Source organism: Typopeltis vanoorti, chromosome 10 (assembly GCF_054136105.1).
Source record: "Typopeltis vanoorti isolate ZY-2024b chromosome 10, IOZ_Tvanoo_1.0, whole genome shotgun sequence".
Classification (NCBI taxonomy): domain Eukaryota; kingdom Metazoa; phylum Arthropoda; class Arachnida; order Uropygi; family Thelyphonidae; genus Typopeltis; species Typopeltis vanoorti.
This window is the reverse complement of record NC_143558.1, coordinates 35,778,956-35,797,161: the sequence shown is the minus strand read 5'-3', so window position 1 is coordinate 35,797,161 and position 18,206 is coordinate 35,778,956. Positions and strand designations below refer to the sequence as shown.

Here is an 18,206-nt window from a genome sequence, read left to right as displayed (position 1 = left end):
GGAAAAAAGTCCACAGACTGGAAGTGCCAGCGTGCCATCCTGACCCCCAAGAATGACAAGGCTGGCATCATTAATGACACTCTACTTAATTCATTCAAAAGGGCAGAAATGGAGCACAGGTCCATGGACTCAGTGGTGCAAATGGATGAAGAGGTCCACTACTCCGTGGAGTTCCTCAACACCCTCAACCCTCCTGGCTTCCCAATCCACAAGCTTCTCCTCAAATTGGAGGCTCCAGTGATGTTGCTGAGGAACCTCAACCTGCTCAAACTCTGCAATGGCACCAGACTGTTAAGGCCCTCCAAAGGAACATCATCATCGAGGCCACAGTGTTCATCAGTTGTGCTCGGGAGAGTCAGTGTTCGAGTTCAAGAGGTGCAGTCCCCCCTCCTCAAGGTCTGCTTTGCTATGACCATCAACAAGTCCCAGGGGCAGTTGCTGAAGGTGGCAGGGATTGACTTGAGGGAGGACTGCTTCTCGCATGGGCAGTTCTACGTGGCCTGCTCCAGAGTGAGCTCACCCAGCAGTCTGGTGATCCTGGCACCTGAGGGGAGAACCACCAATGTATTCTACAAAGAAGTCCTTAAGTAGAGAAAAAAAGGTCGTAGGTATTTTTTGTATTATTTTTTTCACTACAATCTTCTCTTTTTTATTTCTTCATCAAATGTTATCTTCATCAACACGCTTCACTTATTCAAACTATATATACTTATTAGTTTTCATTTACTTTTGCGAACACCATGCAAACATCTATAAATTCCGAATTCTATGTACAATTATCTAAAAATATAATGTGAGGTATCAAATAAAAGGGAATTTCAACCTAAACATGAATGTGATGGTAGTCATGTCATTCGATGGAACTATGACTTTTAATAATTACAGGGCATTGTCCGACATGGGGTAGTTGTGGTAAATTTAAAATTGTTCACTGCAATCAAATGAAAGTTTACTGAAGTCAAAATGGATTTATAGTAGTTAAATACCATAACGAAGCACGGATATTAAGCTAGTATAAAATATGTGAGACATAAAAAAAAAAAAGAACTAGGAGAGTGTGAAATCATAAAAATGAAAATGTCCAGTCTGATGTTGTTGGCAATATGGTTCAGAAGGCTGAGCAATTGCTTTAGGGTGAAGGATGATAAGTTTACTCTGTGTTAGGTGATAGTTGAGGCTTGGAAGCTGAGTTTTTTTTAGTAAATTTTTATATTTCTTGATGTGCTGACATATTTTATGAAATTTTTTGTTTGCCGAACCATTAGAACATCGGAAAGGATCATCCAAAGGTTGATATTCAGCATTACAGCAAGCTCTTCTAAACCAGAGATAGCCTCATTAGTATCAGCCAGGATAATGTGAGTGGCAGTAATCTGTTCCCATAAAAGTGCAAAGCTAGTGTGTCTACAAATGAGGAGAGCCTTCAGTGAAGTAAACTGGCATATTTTCACACAATTTGGGATAACACTATTATCCCAGAGGCATTTTAAAAAGGCTAATCTATTTAGTTGTCTGGATATCTTCAACTTCAGCTTGTCATATTGATGGGCCTCGCGTGTGATGAAATCTCCATGGATTTTATTATTATTATTTTATGTGACACTACAACTCTCCATCTCTACCACTCAATCCACCAACTACAGCGAATCGCATCATCTATACTGACGCGATCTACTGTCCACCACGACTAGTATTTTCACAGACAATCACAAACATCCATACCCATGGTGGGATTCAAACCCGCAGCCTTTTTGGCTGGTGACCAGATATGCTAACCACTTGGCCAACCAGATAATAGTAATTCTAGTAAATAGGATAATTACTATTATTCTATTCCAGTTCCGCATTTTGATATTTGCTCGCATAACTCTACTAGATATTGCTTGCCATTCAAGAAGATTATCCTTGTATTTTAGTGCTAAATACTATAGCTACTCCGTTTCCCTGAATATAACATCTTGTATTTGTTGCTTAGAACGAGCTCACCTATTTTTGTCTTATTATTTGGTAACACCTATTATGTTGATCCGATTCCTCTGCTAGTTCCATTTCTTTTCTTGATGCTTCTTATGTTGATTGTGCCAATCTTGAACTCTGTTGACATTGAGTTGGGATATGTTCCAGGATTTGTTCCAGTAGCTGACTTTTCACTGTTCACAATGGCTCCCTAACAAAGCAACAGGGCCCTTGTTTAACCAGATAATGATTCACCCAGCATGAAATTCTGTCATGTTGTATCATTTTGCATTATGGTTGAAGCCAATAAGAATACAATTTTGTCAGCTAAATCCCAAATTGCTAGCCCATCCGTGTTTGAGTATCCGGGTAGATCCCTAACCAGGTGCACCATGAGAAGGTGAAGACTGAACATTAAGTCAGAAGCACTGGCAGTTCTCCACATTCCTTAAAAGGCTACATGGAGTCTCTACCAGTTATCTAGATTTAACTCTTAAGCACCCTCAAGTATCACCTTTATCTGCAGAAAGTGCATGGTTTTTAATATAAATTAATATTCAGAGTATGCTCTCCCTTGCAGATATATCATGATCCTTAATTTAATTTTCAGAGTAAGCTGTCTCTTGCATATATATAGAATGGCATGCCTATAAGCAGGTTGATTAAAATATTTATTACATAAAGTACCATCTTAGTTATGTTAATTAAGTTTTAATAAACTCCGAGAATTATTTATATGACTTAAAAATTGAAGTTACCTTTTTGAATCACACAAGGTTACGGAGGGTCAGTATCCTTTATACTGACCTCCTTTATACGGAGGTCAGTATAAAGGATTATAATGATAATTTTTGAAAATATTTTCAAAATTTATTAATTTATAACTATAAAAATGTTATTTGCCTATTAGATTATATTATTTTTTTTTATGCTTTTTTGTAAAATTTAGTTAGCAATAATAGTCAGAAAGTGGATATATGTGGATATATAACATCTTCTGCATGAAGATGTTATATATCCACATATATATCATAAAAAGAATAGAAAACATCTAAGCACACACTGACACTAATAAATAAATTATGAATAAATACTGTTTCTATTTTAATGGAGACAGTAACTGCACAGTGTAACCAAACATAACCAAGTGCCATAACAAATGCATATATCAGCATGTCATAATTAAAATCATTTTAAAAGATAAATATATTCATTATTTAACAATGCAAATTTTTTTACCTAAACTTAATATGCAAGCATTACGTTTTTCACCATTTTAATGGAATGTGGCTTATTCTAATTTATTATAAAGAACTCTTTACTTATTAATTAGAAACTAAAAAGTAGGCTATGTACAGTACCACTTACATCAGCTTCAGAAGTAGGAGTATCATAGGATGCTGTTGCTAAGTGTGCTAAACTACTAAGCTGTTGCAAGAGATTTAAAGCTGTCATGCTTGTTGTTTCAGCAGGAAGTTGAGGCATCTGAAATAAATATAAATCCTAATTTTATACCATTAAAATGCAGTTAGAATATTTTACAAATATCTTTCTCTCAAACAATGACTGATATAAATGGTATATAATAACAGGAATCAAGCAGGAATCACTCATATGAAATCTGATTTTTAAAAAAAATCCAAATTAATTTGAATGCACAAAGTATAACAGACTCACAGGATCAAGACTAGCCTTCACACATGCATTATATTTGATAAGCTATTTCTACAACTGTTGTTAATATTTATTAAAATCCATTTTCAGGATATCCAAAAGCATTGTCATCAAAATTTAATTCGCATCCTTTAATGCCATTACAGTGGACTTTCAAATTTTTTTTTACCTTCAGAAACACAAAAATGTACAGGGCAGATTATATAGAAGCTGTTTTACTTGATGATGCTGTGCTTTTGGGGAATAAATAAATAAATAAAAAGAAATGAACAAATGATGAGATTATTTCATATTCAGATCCTTGGTTAAAATTGACTTTCATAAAAGCCTGGGACAACACCAGTCACTTTGAGCAGCATCTCTATGTACTTAGCTTTTATTTGTTCAGGAAATGACAACATATACTAGAATATTAATTTTTAAAAAATTAATCAATACTTTACAATATCACAAAAAAACAAAGATATGGCCATGAAGGCTGAACAATGAGGATGAACAAAGGCAACAGAAGTTGGACCTAGAGTCCTCAAGTGCCCCAGTGGACTAAATTGAGTTGTCTTGGCCATTGAGCTGATGATCTTAAAACCTATGCTTCCCACATTTGGGACAGTCTCAAATTTTCCAAATTTGTTGAGATTTGGAAAGTTCTTCAGAGCTGAGGCAGATTTGATGAATAGTCTTTCATACTATTTGCTGTAGTGTAATAGAGTGGGCTTTCTTCCAGCACATCCTGTGGTGGGTGTCCAAAAGCATAGTCAGCAAGTGCTGAGTGGCTGTATTGGTGGAACCAGATGTAGTCTTTGTGTTCAGATATTCTGATATTGGCTATCCTGGCCATAGTAGGACAGTTTGCTGCAAGGGTATACTCCTGGTCAGTCTAGGGGATGTGGCTGGTCTTTGGTGGAGCAGATAAGAGATGCCAATTTCTTATGTGGTCTATAAATGGTTGTAAGGTCATATTTGTTTAGGATTTTTGTTAATTTTTCAGATGTGCCTGTATATATGGAATGGTGATAAATTTTGGAGGAGGAGGGGGGGATTGCAGTCACATGGTTTTAATATGTAACTACAATCGTCCTCCCCTCCTCCTTCAGTTCTGTCAGATAAAAAGATGCATTCTTTCCATCTGACAGAACTTTTACGCATTTTATTGTGTAACGATCCCTGTTGGTACATTTTTACTTTAGATAAGGAAGGGAAAATAATATCATAAAAAAAATTAGAGATGGTGATCATGGAAACCACAGTGAATCTGAAAATAACCCATCTCCAAATACTCTGATTTGGAAATAAGATATACATATTATTTCAGACTTGATGAACCCTCCATCAAATCTGAACACTCATTAAACACACACTATCCACACAATATCTATTGCATCCAGTGCTTTTTTGTAAAACAATGTGCCAGTACTTAAATTAAATAAGTAATTAAAAAAAATTACTTATGGATGTTTTTACTTCATAGCAAAATAATGTTTTGGAATAAGAACAGCAAATTAATATAGTATGGTTTATTAAGCATATACTTATAATACAAGTATATAGAAAATAAGTAAAATGTATTTAATAATATTTGATAAAAATTTTATATACAATAAAAAAGTTTTATATAGCAAATATCTTAACAACAGATGTAGTGAAAATTGTAAATTTCATTAAATAACTAAGCTTATTTGCATAATAGCTAAATGTAAAAATTACTGAATATCACAAAATTTTAAATGTAACCACATCCACGTCACAAATCAATGTTAACAAAAGGTACACCATATTATTGCAATCATACCTCCCTTTAAATGCATTCATCCATAAAGCATTTGCAACAGACACATTCTACTCATTCGCCACTGTCCAAGCTAAAAATACTCCAAATTCCAAGAACGATCCCTTGTTCTGTTCCCGCTTAGTCATGTGCTGAAAAATTTTCAGCACTTGGGATTTTCTTCTGCATCAATCCCATACAGAGGATATTTTTGCACTGCATAGGATTGATGCAGAAGAAAAACACTGCTAGCTACTTGAAATAAAATACTCTTAGTAACTTAAATGTTTCTATCATGTCCCCTCGTTTACACCTATCAATTAACTTCTGCAATCCACAAACCAATCTATTGACACAGGGAGCATCCACAGACTATTATTATTATCTGAGTCCTCCAGGGAGTCAAGGACTCATCAAGGGAGGCTATACATTACCCAAACCAGCTATCATACCTTCCATTAAATTCATTCACACTAGATGCACTCACTCGCTGCTCTGTGAGAGAAAAACCTATCTCTTGCCCCTTTCTTGACTGTGAACAAACTTAAAACTTGAGCAATGATTTTAAATTGCACTTTGCAGATTTTGAAAACATGCACATTCCAGATTGGGTTATCATGCCATTTTCTGCAGATACTGAAAGTATCGAATGTAACTTACAAGATGAACTTATTGAACTGTCAGTTGATCTAAAAGCTAAGACGCTTTTTAAAATTAGGACTTTAAGTTACTTTTGGACGAATATATATGTTGTAGAAAAATATCCAAAACTTTCTGAAGTGGTACTCCCCTTTTTGCTTGCATTTCCAAACTCGTACATGGTTGAAGCTGGTTTCAGCCATGTTAATTCCATTTTAACAAAACAAAGAAATAAGCTAGATATAGAATTCCGTGGCAATTTAAGGCTGAAACTTACTAATTTTGAACTCAACAGTGCTAATCTTGTCAAGAGTCACAAAGCATACCCTTCACATTGACAACGTTAGTAAATTGTATACTAAGTTAATGTCTTATTTTCATATATATATATATATATATATATATATATATATATATAAGGAAGATTGCATTATTTTTATTTTATTATCTAAATGAAATTTTATATTTTATATATTATTTATCCCTCCTATCAAATATGTAATGTTAAGAAGGAAGTCAAAAATGTATCCCTTTGACATTAAGCCAATATAATAATATATACTATATTATACATACAATAAACACTATAACTATAAAATAAACAATCTAAAAACTTATATAAGCATCTTTTTTGCTTGTCCTATTATAATTACATAATAGTAAAATAGGAATAAGAGAGAAATCAGTCGGAACACTAAATTAGCTGTGTACAAGACAGTGTTCAAACCAGTTTTAACTTATGGATCTGAGAGCTGGGTCAGAAGTAAAACACTTGACCAAAGACTAGAGACCACAGATATGAGAGTCCTGAGAAAGATCATAGGCATGAACAGATGGCATCAATGGCAATATCATATTAAAAACGAGGATATTAGGAAAGAACTTGACATTGTCAGCATCCAGGAATGCGTTAGCAGAGCTAATCTTAGGTGGTATGGTCACTTAAACAGAATGGGCGAGGAAAGATTAGCAAAACAAGTGTTCTCTACCAGGTTGGCAGCAAAACGACCCAGAGGAAGACCAAGATATAGGTGGATTGATATGGTACAAAATGCTTTAGACGATAGAAATATAAGATCTGATAATGTTGGAGTCTTGACAAGTAACAGACTGATTTGGAGGAAAATTGTAAATAGGAAATTAATAATGATGTAATTTTTTTCATGTAGTACTATCATATCCTGTACACCCCTTGAGGGTACATGGCAGGAATTTGATGATGATGATGAATAGTAAAATAGAGGAGGATCGATAAAGTCAAGAAACTCTTGAAGGGGTCGACAGTCAAAGAAGTTTGGCGACCCCTGTGCTAGACGGTGAAGTTTATACTTTGGCGATCAGATCAGAGTTGCTAATTTAACATGAAGTTTGAATGTGGTGTGAAGGCCATGTTTCATTAGTACTTTGGCTATCTTTTCTGATGTACCTCTGACACAGGGAACAGAAATGTTAATGTTGTGTTCCTGTGTATTAGAAGAGAAAGAAGTAATGGGGTTATGTAGTATTTTATTTATTTTGTAGGAATTGTAGCCATTGAACAAGAAAGTATGGCACAGATATTTGAGTTATGTGGACAGAGCAGTATCATTAGAACAAATGGCTCTGGATCTGTGTGTAAGTGTTTTTAAAATTTTAACATCCAGTCCAACAGTATGGCATTTTAAAAACACTTACACACAGAGCCAGAGCTCTGTATTTTTGTAAAAAAAAATTATAGAAGAGAAACTTACCAAAGAACAAACTGGATCAGCCAAACAGAGGTTGTTAAGATTCAATTTCCACTATAAAACAAATAGTTCAGAAATCATGGGAATATAATAATGATCTGAATTTCAGTTTTATAGATCCGGAAAAAGCATATGACAAGGCGTCAAGACAAAAGCTTTACAAAACACTACAATTAAATGGTGAAACTATGACTTTATACTGGACAAACACACAGTCCATATCTGAGTTGAAAGAGAGCAGTTAAGAAGGTACAGGAAGATGGTTTGATATTGAATCAATTATGAGAAAAAGATGCAGATTATCTCCACTATTATTCATCTATATGGACCACATTATGAAGAAAAGTGGCTTAAGCCTGATATCAAAATTGGAAGTATTAATTGCAAAAATTTATGCAGATGAAATGCATACTCCCATATAAATCTAGTACAAGTCTTCAGGATCCCTTAACAAAAATGAATAAAAACTATACCAAATTTGTTATGAAAATCAACAATAAAAAAAAACAGAATAAGGAAACTGGCAGGAACACTGAAGGGGTGCTTAAGGGTCAAAGCTGTATAACTGAGAGGAGACCTCCACATAGCCTTTAAAGGAATGCGGAGAACCGACCATGGCTTCTGACATAATGTCCAATCCTCACCTTCTCGTGGTGCACCCTGTTGGGTATCTACCTGAATACTGAATGAACAAGGATGGGCTGGCAATTTGGCCGACCAAATTTAGCCGACCAAATTGTATTCTTATTGGCTTAAAACAATATAGAAAATGATGGTATAACATGACAAAATGTCATGCCGGCTGTGGCGTCGCCCAGTTAAACAAGGCCCCCATTGTTTTCGTCAGGGAACCAGGGCGAACAGCGAAAAGTCAGCTACTGGAATAAATCTGAAAACACACCCCCAATTCAACATCACCAGAGTTAAAGATCGGTACTATCAACATAAGAAGACTGAATGGCAAAGAAATGGAGCTAGCTGAGGAATTAGATAAGTACCAGATCGACATAATAGGGGTGACTGAAACAAAAAAAGACAAAAACTGGTGAGATCTTTCTGAACAATAAATACAAAATATTACATTCAGGAAATGACAATCAAGGAAAAGAAGGAGTAGCCATGGTATTCAACACAAAATACGAGGCTAATCTTCTTGAATGGCAGGCAGTCTCGGTTAGAGTGATGTGGGCAAATATCAGAATGGGGAACTGGACAATGAGACTTATTTTTGTCTATGGTCCCACAGAAGGTTCTACAAAGGTAGAAGTGAAGGAATTTTTTGAGGATTTAGAGAAAGCAGCTGACACAATGAAAAACGAAAAGTTGGTCCTTGTTGGGGATCTAAATAGCAGAGTAGGAAATGATTGTCAGACATACAAATATATTTTGGGAAAATTTGGAGAAAAGAGCAAAGCCAATAATAATGGCGAATACCTGTTGGATTTCTGCTCAGGACATGGACTGGTTATTACTAACACAATGTTCCAACATAAAAATGTGCACAAATTCACATGAAGAAAAACAGCAAGGAATAAGAAACATCTCATCGACTATGTTATTGTTCATAGTGATGTTTTCTCCCTGGTGCAGGACAACCGAGTGTACAGAGGATTTGAAATTGGAAGCGATCACTATTTAGTCTCTTGAGCAGGATAAAATTGAATTTCATACTCAAAAGAATAACATGTAAGAAAGTTTTAAAGTGAATAAAAGTTGAGCGGCTCTCAGATGTAAACTGTAGACTAAAATACACAAAGATTATTGAAGAAAAAATGAAAGAATTTGAGAATAGGAACCAAATCTTGGAGATTCAGTGGCAAGCCTTCAAGAAAACTTTGATTGATTCAGTCAGAGAGGCATGTAGTGAGGTTGTCTGCAAGGATAGAAAACTCAGAACTCCATGATGGACACGGGAAGTTAAAGAGGCAGTGAAGGAAAGGAAGAATGCATATCAAAAGTTTCTGGCAAATATGTCAGCTTGTGCTCTTAGAGAATACAGAGACAAATGTAAGTAAGCGAAACACTGTGTAAAACTAGCTAAACAAAAGTCATGGGAGGACTTTGGCAAGAACATAGAAAATAAATATCAAGAAGGTGGTAAGATATTCTGGAGGTTGTTGAAGAAGCTTAGAATTGGAGGAAAGAGTGCTGTAAAAGGAGTTAGAGATGATAAAGTTGACATGAAAATGGGAGAAAAAGATATCCTTAAAGTATGGAGCAATTACTTTGAAAAATTGCTAAATGAAACAAGCAATGATAGCACAGTGGTAAAAAAACACTCAACAGGCATACAGTCAGGAATGCATATCCATACATTAAGTAGAAAAAGCCATCAAAAGCTTGAAATGTGGAAAGGCAGCAGGAGTAGATGATATTCGACCAGAAATGCTGAAGTATGGTGGTATAAAAGTCTTACAGTGGTTGCACTGCATAGTTCAAAAAGACGAATTCCCGATGATTGGAGTAAAGCTCTAATAGTACCCATATATAAAAAGGGAAATAAAACTGAATGTGAGAATTACAGAAGTATTTCCCTACTGAGTGTTCCTTGCAAGATCTATGCGAGTATACCTGAGAAAGAGAAATGGTTGAGAAGAATTGTGAAAGAAAAGCTTGGTGAAGAACAAGCTGGATTCAGGCCAAAAAGAGACTCCTGGTGTCAACAGGACTCCTGTTGTCACCAGAAAGGTGACAACAGGAGCCCTGGTCTGCAGATCAACATCCAAAAGTCCAAAGTATTCTCAATAGGTTTTGAAATCTTTATTCTTCATATCAACAATAAACCCTTAGAAACAGTAAAGGAGTTTCAATACCTTAGATTGCACATCAGCAATACAGAAAATGATATTAGAAAACTAGTCATCCATAACAAACTCCGCCCCATCTGCAAATCATCATTAATACCATTAAAGCAAAATTAAGACTATACCATGCAACTAGCAATTCCATTTTCTTGTATGGTTCTCAAACTTGGACAATAAGCACCAAAATAACTACAGATCTAATTAACTCCTTTGGAACTAAGTCTCAGACTGATCCTTGGATGGACCGTGTCACTAACTCTAACCCTGCTGTGCAAAATCTGGCTAAACCACTTGTCAATATAGTCAAATAGTCATGTACACAGAATGAGAGAAGACAGGCTATCCAAACAGGTTTTTAATGTCGTGATGGTGTAAAAATAATCATAATTTACAATTATGAATCTTTTTTACAATTGCTTTTCTATGTTGGTTTATTATTAGTTTTGGTTTTGTAGCCACATATAACTGGGACTTGTGATATGCCTGATAAGAAATTGATATATGTTTAAAAAAAAAAAAAAAAAATGTAAAGTATTTTGAGATTAATGTATTTACCAGATTCTAATAGTAGCAATAATTTCAATGTTTCTTTATTCTAATTCACAAATGTCACGTGTACAGTGATATCTAGAATTTGTCATAGAGACCTACTCTTTTAGCTACTGCAATGTGTCAGCAATTATTGACCTCTTGCTTCCCAACTGCACGCTCTTTTGACTGTCAATTTTGATTGACAGTCAAAAGAGCGTGTTCGATCAGAGGGCAACAAAATAAAAACAAGAATGGAAGTTTGAGAATGCAGACCAGAGAATTCTGTTTCAGGAGGATTTGAAAATGTGACAGTCAGAATGTTTTAAGAGAAATTCCAAAAAGGAATGTTAGCAAGGAGAAGCTCTTGCCTGAAAAATTGATGATGTCAACAAGTGCACAATAATAAAAGGATATCTGAAAAGGTTAGGATATGAAAGAGTTGTTGAAAAAAGCGAGAGTAAAGAGAGAGAAAGTGAAAACCGTAAGTACATTAACTAGATATGATAAAAATAAATTAGAAGGGTTATGATGTCAAACGAGGCAATGCATAGTCTGTGTAGAAGGAATGGATGCAGATTTTTGGATGTGTGGAGTGAAGTCTAAGGGAAGATTAGATTTGTATAAGAGGTACATCTACACACCTGAATGCATTTGGTATCAGAAGTCTTGAAAAAAATAACTGGTATGGGGCCCTAACACAGGGAGTCAGGGAAACAAAATTATGATGGGAGGAATGGTGACAATATAAAAATGCAACAATGTTATGTAACTATGTTAATAATGGTAATGGGCATTATCATGGAAATGATTATGAGAATAGAATGAAATTGATTTTTGTTTTTCTGGTTAGGACCCATCCAGGTGTTGTATCCATAAAAATTGGACAAGACATCAATGGACTAATGTACTCTTTACAGATGTTAAAGTCGTTTTGGGTCTTTCCTCCAATTCTAGATGACACTTGATCTGGCAAGGTGGTACTACTTACCATTGCAAGAATGTTCTTGAATGGAATAGATATAATGGTGCCGGGGTCATGGTGTGGGAAGGCATTATGCTTAATGAACGCACCGAACTACAAGTGCTGGAAAGAGGGACTATGGCTGATGAACAACATTGCAACGAAGTTCTTTAATGTCATATTTGATTGTTCCATGATGCTATAAGCAAATAATTCATTTCATTTTTATGGATGATAATGTCATATCACAGAATACATGAACAGTTGAGATACTTCTGGAGACAGAAGATATTAAATGAATCAAATGGCCACCACACTCCCCCCCCCCCCCTCCCCAGATCTCAACCCACAGAATGTTTTGGATACAATAGGGAGATGCACTGATGCCTGAAATTCCGCTCCAGAAAACAAACAAGGCCTTATCCTTTCTTTGATGGAGGAGTGGACCAGTTTGCCTCAAAAACTCTGAATCACTTGATGCTAAGCATGGTATAACGTTGTGAGAAAACTGCATTGCAGTTCGGCATGGACATATTCCACATTGAAATGTCTCTCCACATAGTTTTCTGTAAGCACTGTAGATTAATGCTTAAATATGTCCTTAGGAAATTTGTAACTTTTGCCAAAAATGTATTGCCATTTAATTTGTACAAAATTTATAACACATTTTTTGTGTAATCTAGTTTATTAGTATGCTGGCAATAAATTTATGTCTGCATTTGGCTGTAGACATGAAAATATTTTCATATACAGGTAAAAATGTAGTCTGTCCTTAGTATCTGGACACTGGGATATATATATTGTTGGTATGGCACCTATGCATGACAGAATAATGACGACCGTGATATTTTTGTTGCATGAGCTAATTTACATGATGTTGTCCGATGTAAAATTTATGAAGTGTATTCGTCACAAAAGTTGAAAGATTTGTTAAAGGAAAGAGAGAAACTAGTGATGTAAATGTATAATAAATGTTTTGAAGTGAATGCAGAGAGAACAAATGATGTGATAATAAAATAAAAGACCAGAAAATGTAAATATATAAATAAATATAATAGATATATATATAAATAAATGATAATATTGAAATTGCAGTGGTAGATGTTCAGGAAAACATGGAAGACCTGAATAAAGAAACTGCAAGCTCACATGTAGTCCATGGGAAAAAGTATGAGATTGAGAGGCTTCAGAAGCTAAAAAGAAAATTTGTAGGAATAAACAGGAGAAAGAGCATAAGCAGATTTTTTATGGTGATTCTATGATCAAGGAAGCACTTCATGAAAGTGCTACAAAATCTTGTTTCCAGGATGCAAAAATTAATAATCTTAGTAATGCTGTCAAGAATGCAGAGAGAGAAGGGGAAACAATTGTTTGTTTTGGCAGGAACCAATGACCCAAGAGGTGAGAAGTATTGTATATGGGAAGATGTGAAAGAGTAATTTCAAGAAACAAAAAAAAGAGCAAGAGATTGAAGTTTGTGAGATGCTATAATGTGATAACTAATGAATCAATATGCAGGTCGTGCAGAAGGAACGATGTACAGTCTGTGGACCTATGGCTTGAGTTATATGGACAGAAAGATTTGTACAATGCTGATGAGCTGCACATAAATGGATTCAGAGTTAGGTATATAGAGAGAGCTCTGTTCACTGAGGAAGTCAGGAAAACTAAAGAAATTAGGATGGATTCAGACAAGTTTGTATGAAGACACCTATGGAGTGTGAGTGGGTGAATGAACAAAAAATGTGGAATCTAGTCTCTCAGGCAACAATACTGAATGGGCTATTCAGTTCAGGATGCAAAGGTGATTTTGGTCAAAGATAAGAGAATGCTAGGGTTTCCATATACAAAAGCTAGAAGTATCAGGAATAAGATGGAGGGGTGTTTGGCATTGGTTAGTGCAACCTTGCCAAAAGTTATAGGCATTATTAAAGTTTTGGACCTGGCTAACAGCTGATAATGTAGTTATAGCAATAGGATGTGATGATGGATTTTTTTTCAGGGATGATAGAGCACACAAGACTGGGAGGATGGAGTACTAGTGATGACAGCAGAAGAAATGCAACCAAAGTGAGTAGGAGTCAGTTGAGCAGATGGCATTTCTTTTGAGTAAATCTGGTGTGAGATTGAGGGCAATAGAACAAAATATAAAACTGGTTGCTGCTATGGGCTAGGGGAGTGGGGGGGGGGGGTAGCAAGGATGATGTGGAAGATATGCATCAGCAGATTAGCACAACGAATGCAAGTCGGGTAATTATTATCCGGGACTTCAATTTTGTCGACATAAATTGGAAGGAGGAAAGATCTCATACCAGGAAGGAAATGGAATTTATACATTTACTGAGAGATAATTACTTGAATCAGAATGTGATGAAGAGGACTTGGGTATGAGAGTGCTGAATCTTGTTACAGTATTAGAAGAGCTGTCCATAACTAAGGTGGCTACATTGCTTCTAATTAGGGAGAGTAATCATGTGGTCTTGACTTGAGAAATAGTGAAACACGTGGAAATTTCAGTTAAGGAATTCTGGTTTCAACCTTTATTGAGGTCTCATCACTAGGAACCATACCGAGAAGTCATAGCAAGGTTGAAGTAATGTAGAAGTCATATTTCCATATACAAGTAGCCAAAAGGTGTTGCACCTATTACTAAAATACTCTGGATTGGAGATAGATAGATTTTCCACTTTGACATATTATAAATTAAAGATGCCGAGAAATTATATTCTTGGCATCAACTTGCATATAGAAGCTTCTCAATTGCCTTAGTATCCCATAGAGACCCCAATAAAGGTTGAAACTAGGTCTGGGTAGTGGTTCTTCGCATAACACATGGTATTATGCATGTCTGTAAGGATATATATGTTGCACTAGGATACTAAGGCAGTTTTTTGCACAAACTTTATTTGCTTATGTTTGGATAAAGGATGAAATGAAAAATACAATTTCTTGGCATCTTTAATTTATAATAAAACCAAGTGGAAAAACTTTCAATATCTTTTATACAGTTATGTTTTGTTTTATTAAATATATAAATTTTTATTTGGTCATGAGAAAACAGCAAAGTGCATCTGTGAGGATGCATCATGTTTACAAGTGCACACACAAACAAAAAAAATAATAAACAAACAAAATAAATAAAGAGCTAATTTAAGGTAATTTAAACCAAACAGGAGAAGAAAGGTTATCCAAACAGGATGTACTGCCCTGGTATTTTTAATACCAAGATGGTAGTAAAGAGACCCACAGAAGACCAAGATAGGTTGATTAATGCACTTAGAAGACCAAAGATAAGAGCTGGCAATACTGGATTCATCCTGACGGATAACAGACTACAGTCAATTCTCACTCAATATATATATATATATTGAGTGAGATTGGCAATACTGGATTCATCCTGACAGATAACAGACTACAGTCAATTCTCCCTCAATATATATACATATATATATATATATATATATATATAAAACAAATACCATTATAACAAATTTATTCACTATTACAAAAATTCTGAAATTGCTACCAAAGTTTTATGGGCACAATGCTCTTCTAAAGAAAATTCCTTAAAACAAACTATTCACTACATCAAGCTAATTTTGTGGTCCCTACAAATTATCTACAATGAAAGTCTACCATATATATATATATATATATATATATATATATATATGCGCGTGTGTGTGTGTGTGTGTGTGTGTGTGTATACATACACACCACCCTGCAGTGGACCATGGCAAATGGAAAATTACATTGACATTATTATCAAGCTCATTAGACTATTGCACATCTATCATAACAGATACCATCTTAAATCAGATGCGACATTGTAGAAGCATAACATCACATTCACCTCAAATGACTTCATATGCACAGTAAGACCTTGTTTAACAGGAAGACCCTGTTTAAATGACTTCATATGCACAGTAAGACCCTGATTTAATGTTTTTTTCCAAACCCTAAAAAAAGCACTAGATAGATATTCCATGATTTGATATAATGTGGTTCTACTCAAAGCCTAAAAAAAAAAAAGTGCAAAATTTACGCTGATGCAATTTATCGTCGTTGTATTTCCCTTGATTTATATATAATATGATTATTCCCGAACCACTCAGCGAAAGGTGACGATTCGTCGGAGCACTGTAATTCCCCCTAAACCCATGTTTGTCCTGTGCATTTGTTTTCCACATATGTCGTGTAGTTGTTCATTAGCAGTGAAACAGTGTCCACTATCAATACGATTTGGAGTGCTGTGTAAAACGTTATTTATACGCTGTAATCATCGATATTATTGACATCCAAAGAACTTGCTACCGATTTCTTCAGTAAAAGTTTGGTGATGATAACCGAAATCGTTGCCAGCAAAGGTTGGTCAATTTGTAGAGTCTCCGCTAATGGCGCACACAAAAAGTTAAGCAAGTCCGAGCGAGATTAGTAGTTGGAAGGGGCCCAATCATTTGATGCTGCTGTTGGCACTCTGTTGAGAACTGGTCATTCTCACAGGGTTAACTTCAGCCTATAAACTGAAATATGTCAGACCTCTGTACCCTCAAGGGCATTTGGGGATATGACAACCGAAATTGTTGATCAGTTTGTAGCAAATGATCCAGATTTTGAAAGTAGTACAAAAGCAAGACAAGGCATTTGGATGTGATCACTTGCTACCAACAACTGCTTAATGAGAGAAAAAGAAAACGACAAATGACATTAGATGACTTCATCACTAAAAAATCAAGAATTTCAGAAGAGCCAGAACCTTCAAAAGCACCAAAATAAACTTTGTACACAAATTTCTGTGTACGTATGTATATGTGTTATGTATATTTTGCAAGTTAATATAAAAATAACTTAAAATTAAAGTAAAACTTGTTTATGCTTGGTTGTATGTTCCCTTATCCCTATTTACTATGTGTTAAAACAATCCCGTTTAATGCTGTTTCATTTAGCGTTTTATCTTCTAGGAACACACATCCTGAGCGTTAATCGGGGTATTACTGTATACATAAAATTAGTTTTGAATATGAAAAGAGTGACAAACTGTTCCAATATATATATTATTAAAACTGAAATTTAATCATTCTTTATAATTGAATTCATTATTTTTTATCTCTTGGGATTAATTGTATTACTTTCAGATATTCTTAGATCATATACCAAAGTTAGTAGCCACATAAAAAAATAAGAAAACATGCGGGGGTTTTTAAGAATCCAATATATATAAATATATAAGAATATATAAAGCAAATAAAAACTGCTAAAAATAAGTAATGTACTTGAAAGGTATTTATCTACATAATATCAATCAATATGAAAACACATTTATTACTTACCATCTCCAGTAGAATGTGCTTAAAGAGACTCAGATTTAAAGCATGCTGATCTTTGCTTTTTCCCTGATTTAAAAGCCAACTGAACAATTCATCTGCACATTCATGATCCATGGCTAAACAAGACCAGAGAATATCAACTTGCTCCCGACTAAGACCTGAAAACAAGTATTACAAATTGATGACAGTTTTCATAAAATTAGTTCAGTAAAATCTATTTTTATATATGCTGACTTTTTTTGGGTAACATAAAGGAAACATGAATTATTCATATGAATAAATGAAACCATAAATAGCATTTATACCATATTTTGTCTCAGGAATAATAATAATGAAATGCAAACTTTTTTAATGAAAGCACAATTATTACAATATGCAAAAAAATTAATAAGTACAATAATTTTTAAAAATGTGCAAAACTGCTAAGTTTCTTTATTATCCCTAAATATCTATAGCTTATTTGGGGGAAAAAATTTATTTTGTATGAAATGATACAAAGAAATGATCTATCTTACTAATGTACACTAAGATAGATTATATGAACAATTAACAACTGCTTAATGAGAGAAAAAGAAAACTACAGAAAATTCAAGACTATATTTGCTATCAGTTTTCTCACATTACCTTCCAATAAGTGAATTGAGTATGAAGTATTAATAATTTGATAAGAAACTTCCACATATCAAAAATCAACTTTCAGTAAGACTTCAATTTGAGCAAATGACTTCACTAGTTCCTTGAAATAAAATGATACAAAATTCTTCCAGAGAGAACAGTAGTTGTGTTCCAATCTATAGTTTGATATGTGATGAGAGTCTGAGG

The 18,206-nt window shown here is 34.6% G+C and overlaps 1 protein-coding gene across 1 annotated transcript in view; it reads right to left on the bottom strand.

The window, feature by feature from the left end:
• puf (ubiquitinyl hydrolase 1 puf) overlaps nt 1–18,206 on the bottom strand; it is a 1,013,305-nt gene that overhangs the window by 748,675 nt on the left and 246,424 nt on the right. The window contains exons 17-18 of the mRNA XM_090399560.1: nt 17,388–17,542; nt 3,325–3,441 (exon numbers count right to left, since the gene is read on the bottom strand). Of these exons, the coding sequence (XP_090255686.1) occupies nt 3,325–3,441; nt 17,388–17,542 (272 nt within the window). The remainder of the gene's footprint in view (nt 1–3,324; nt 3,442–17,387; nt 17,543–18,206) is intronic.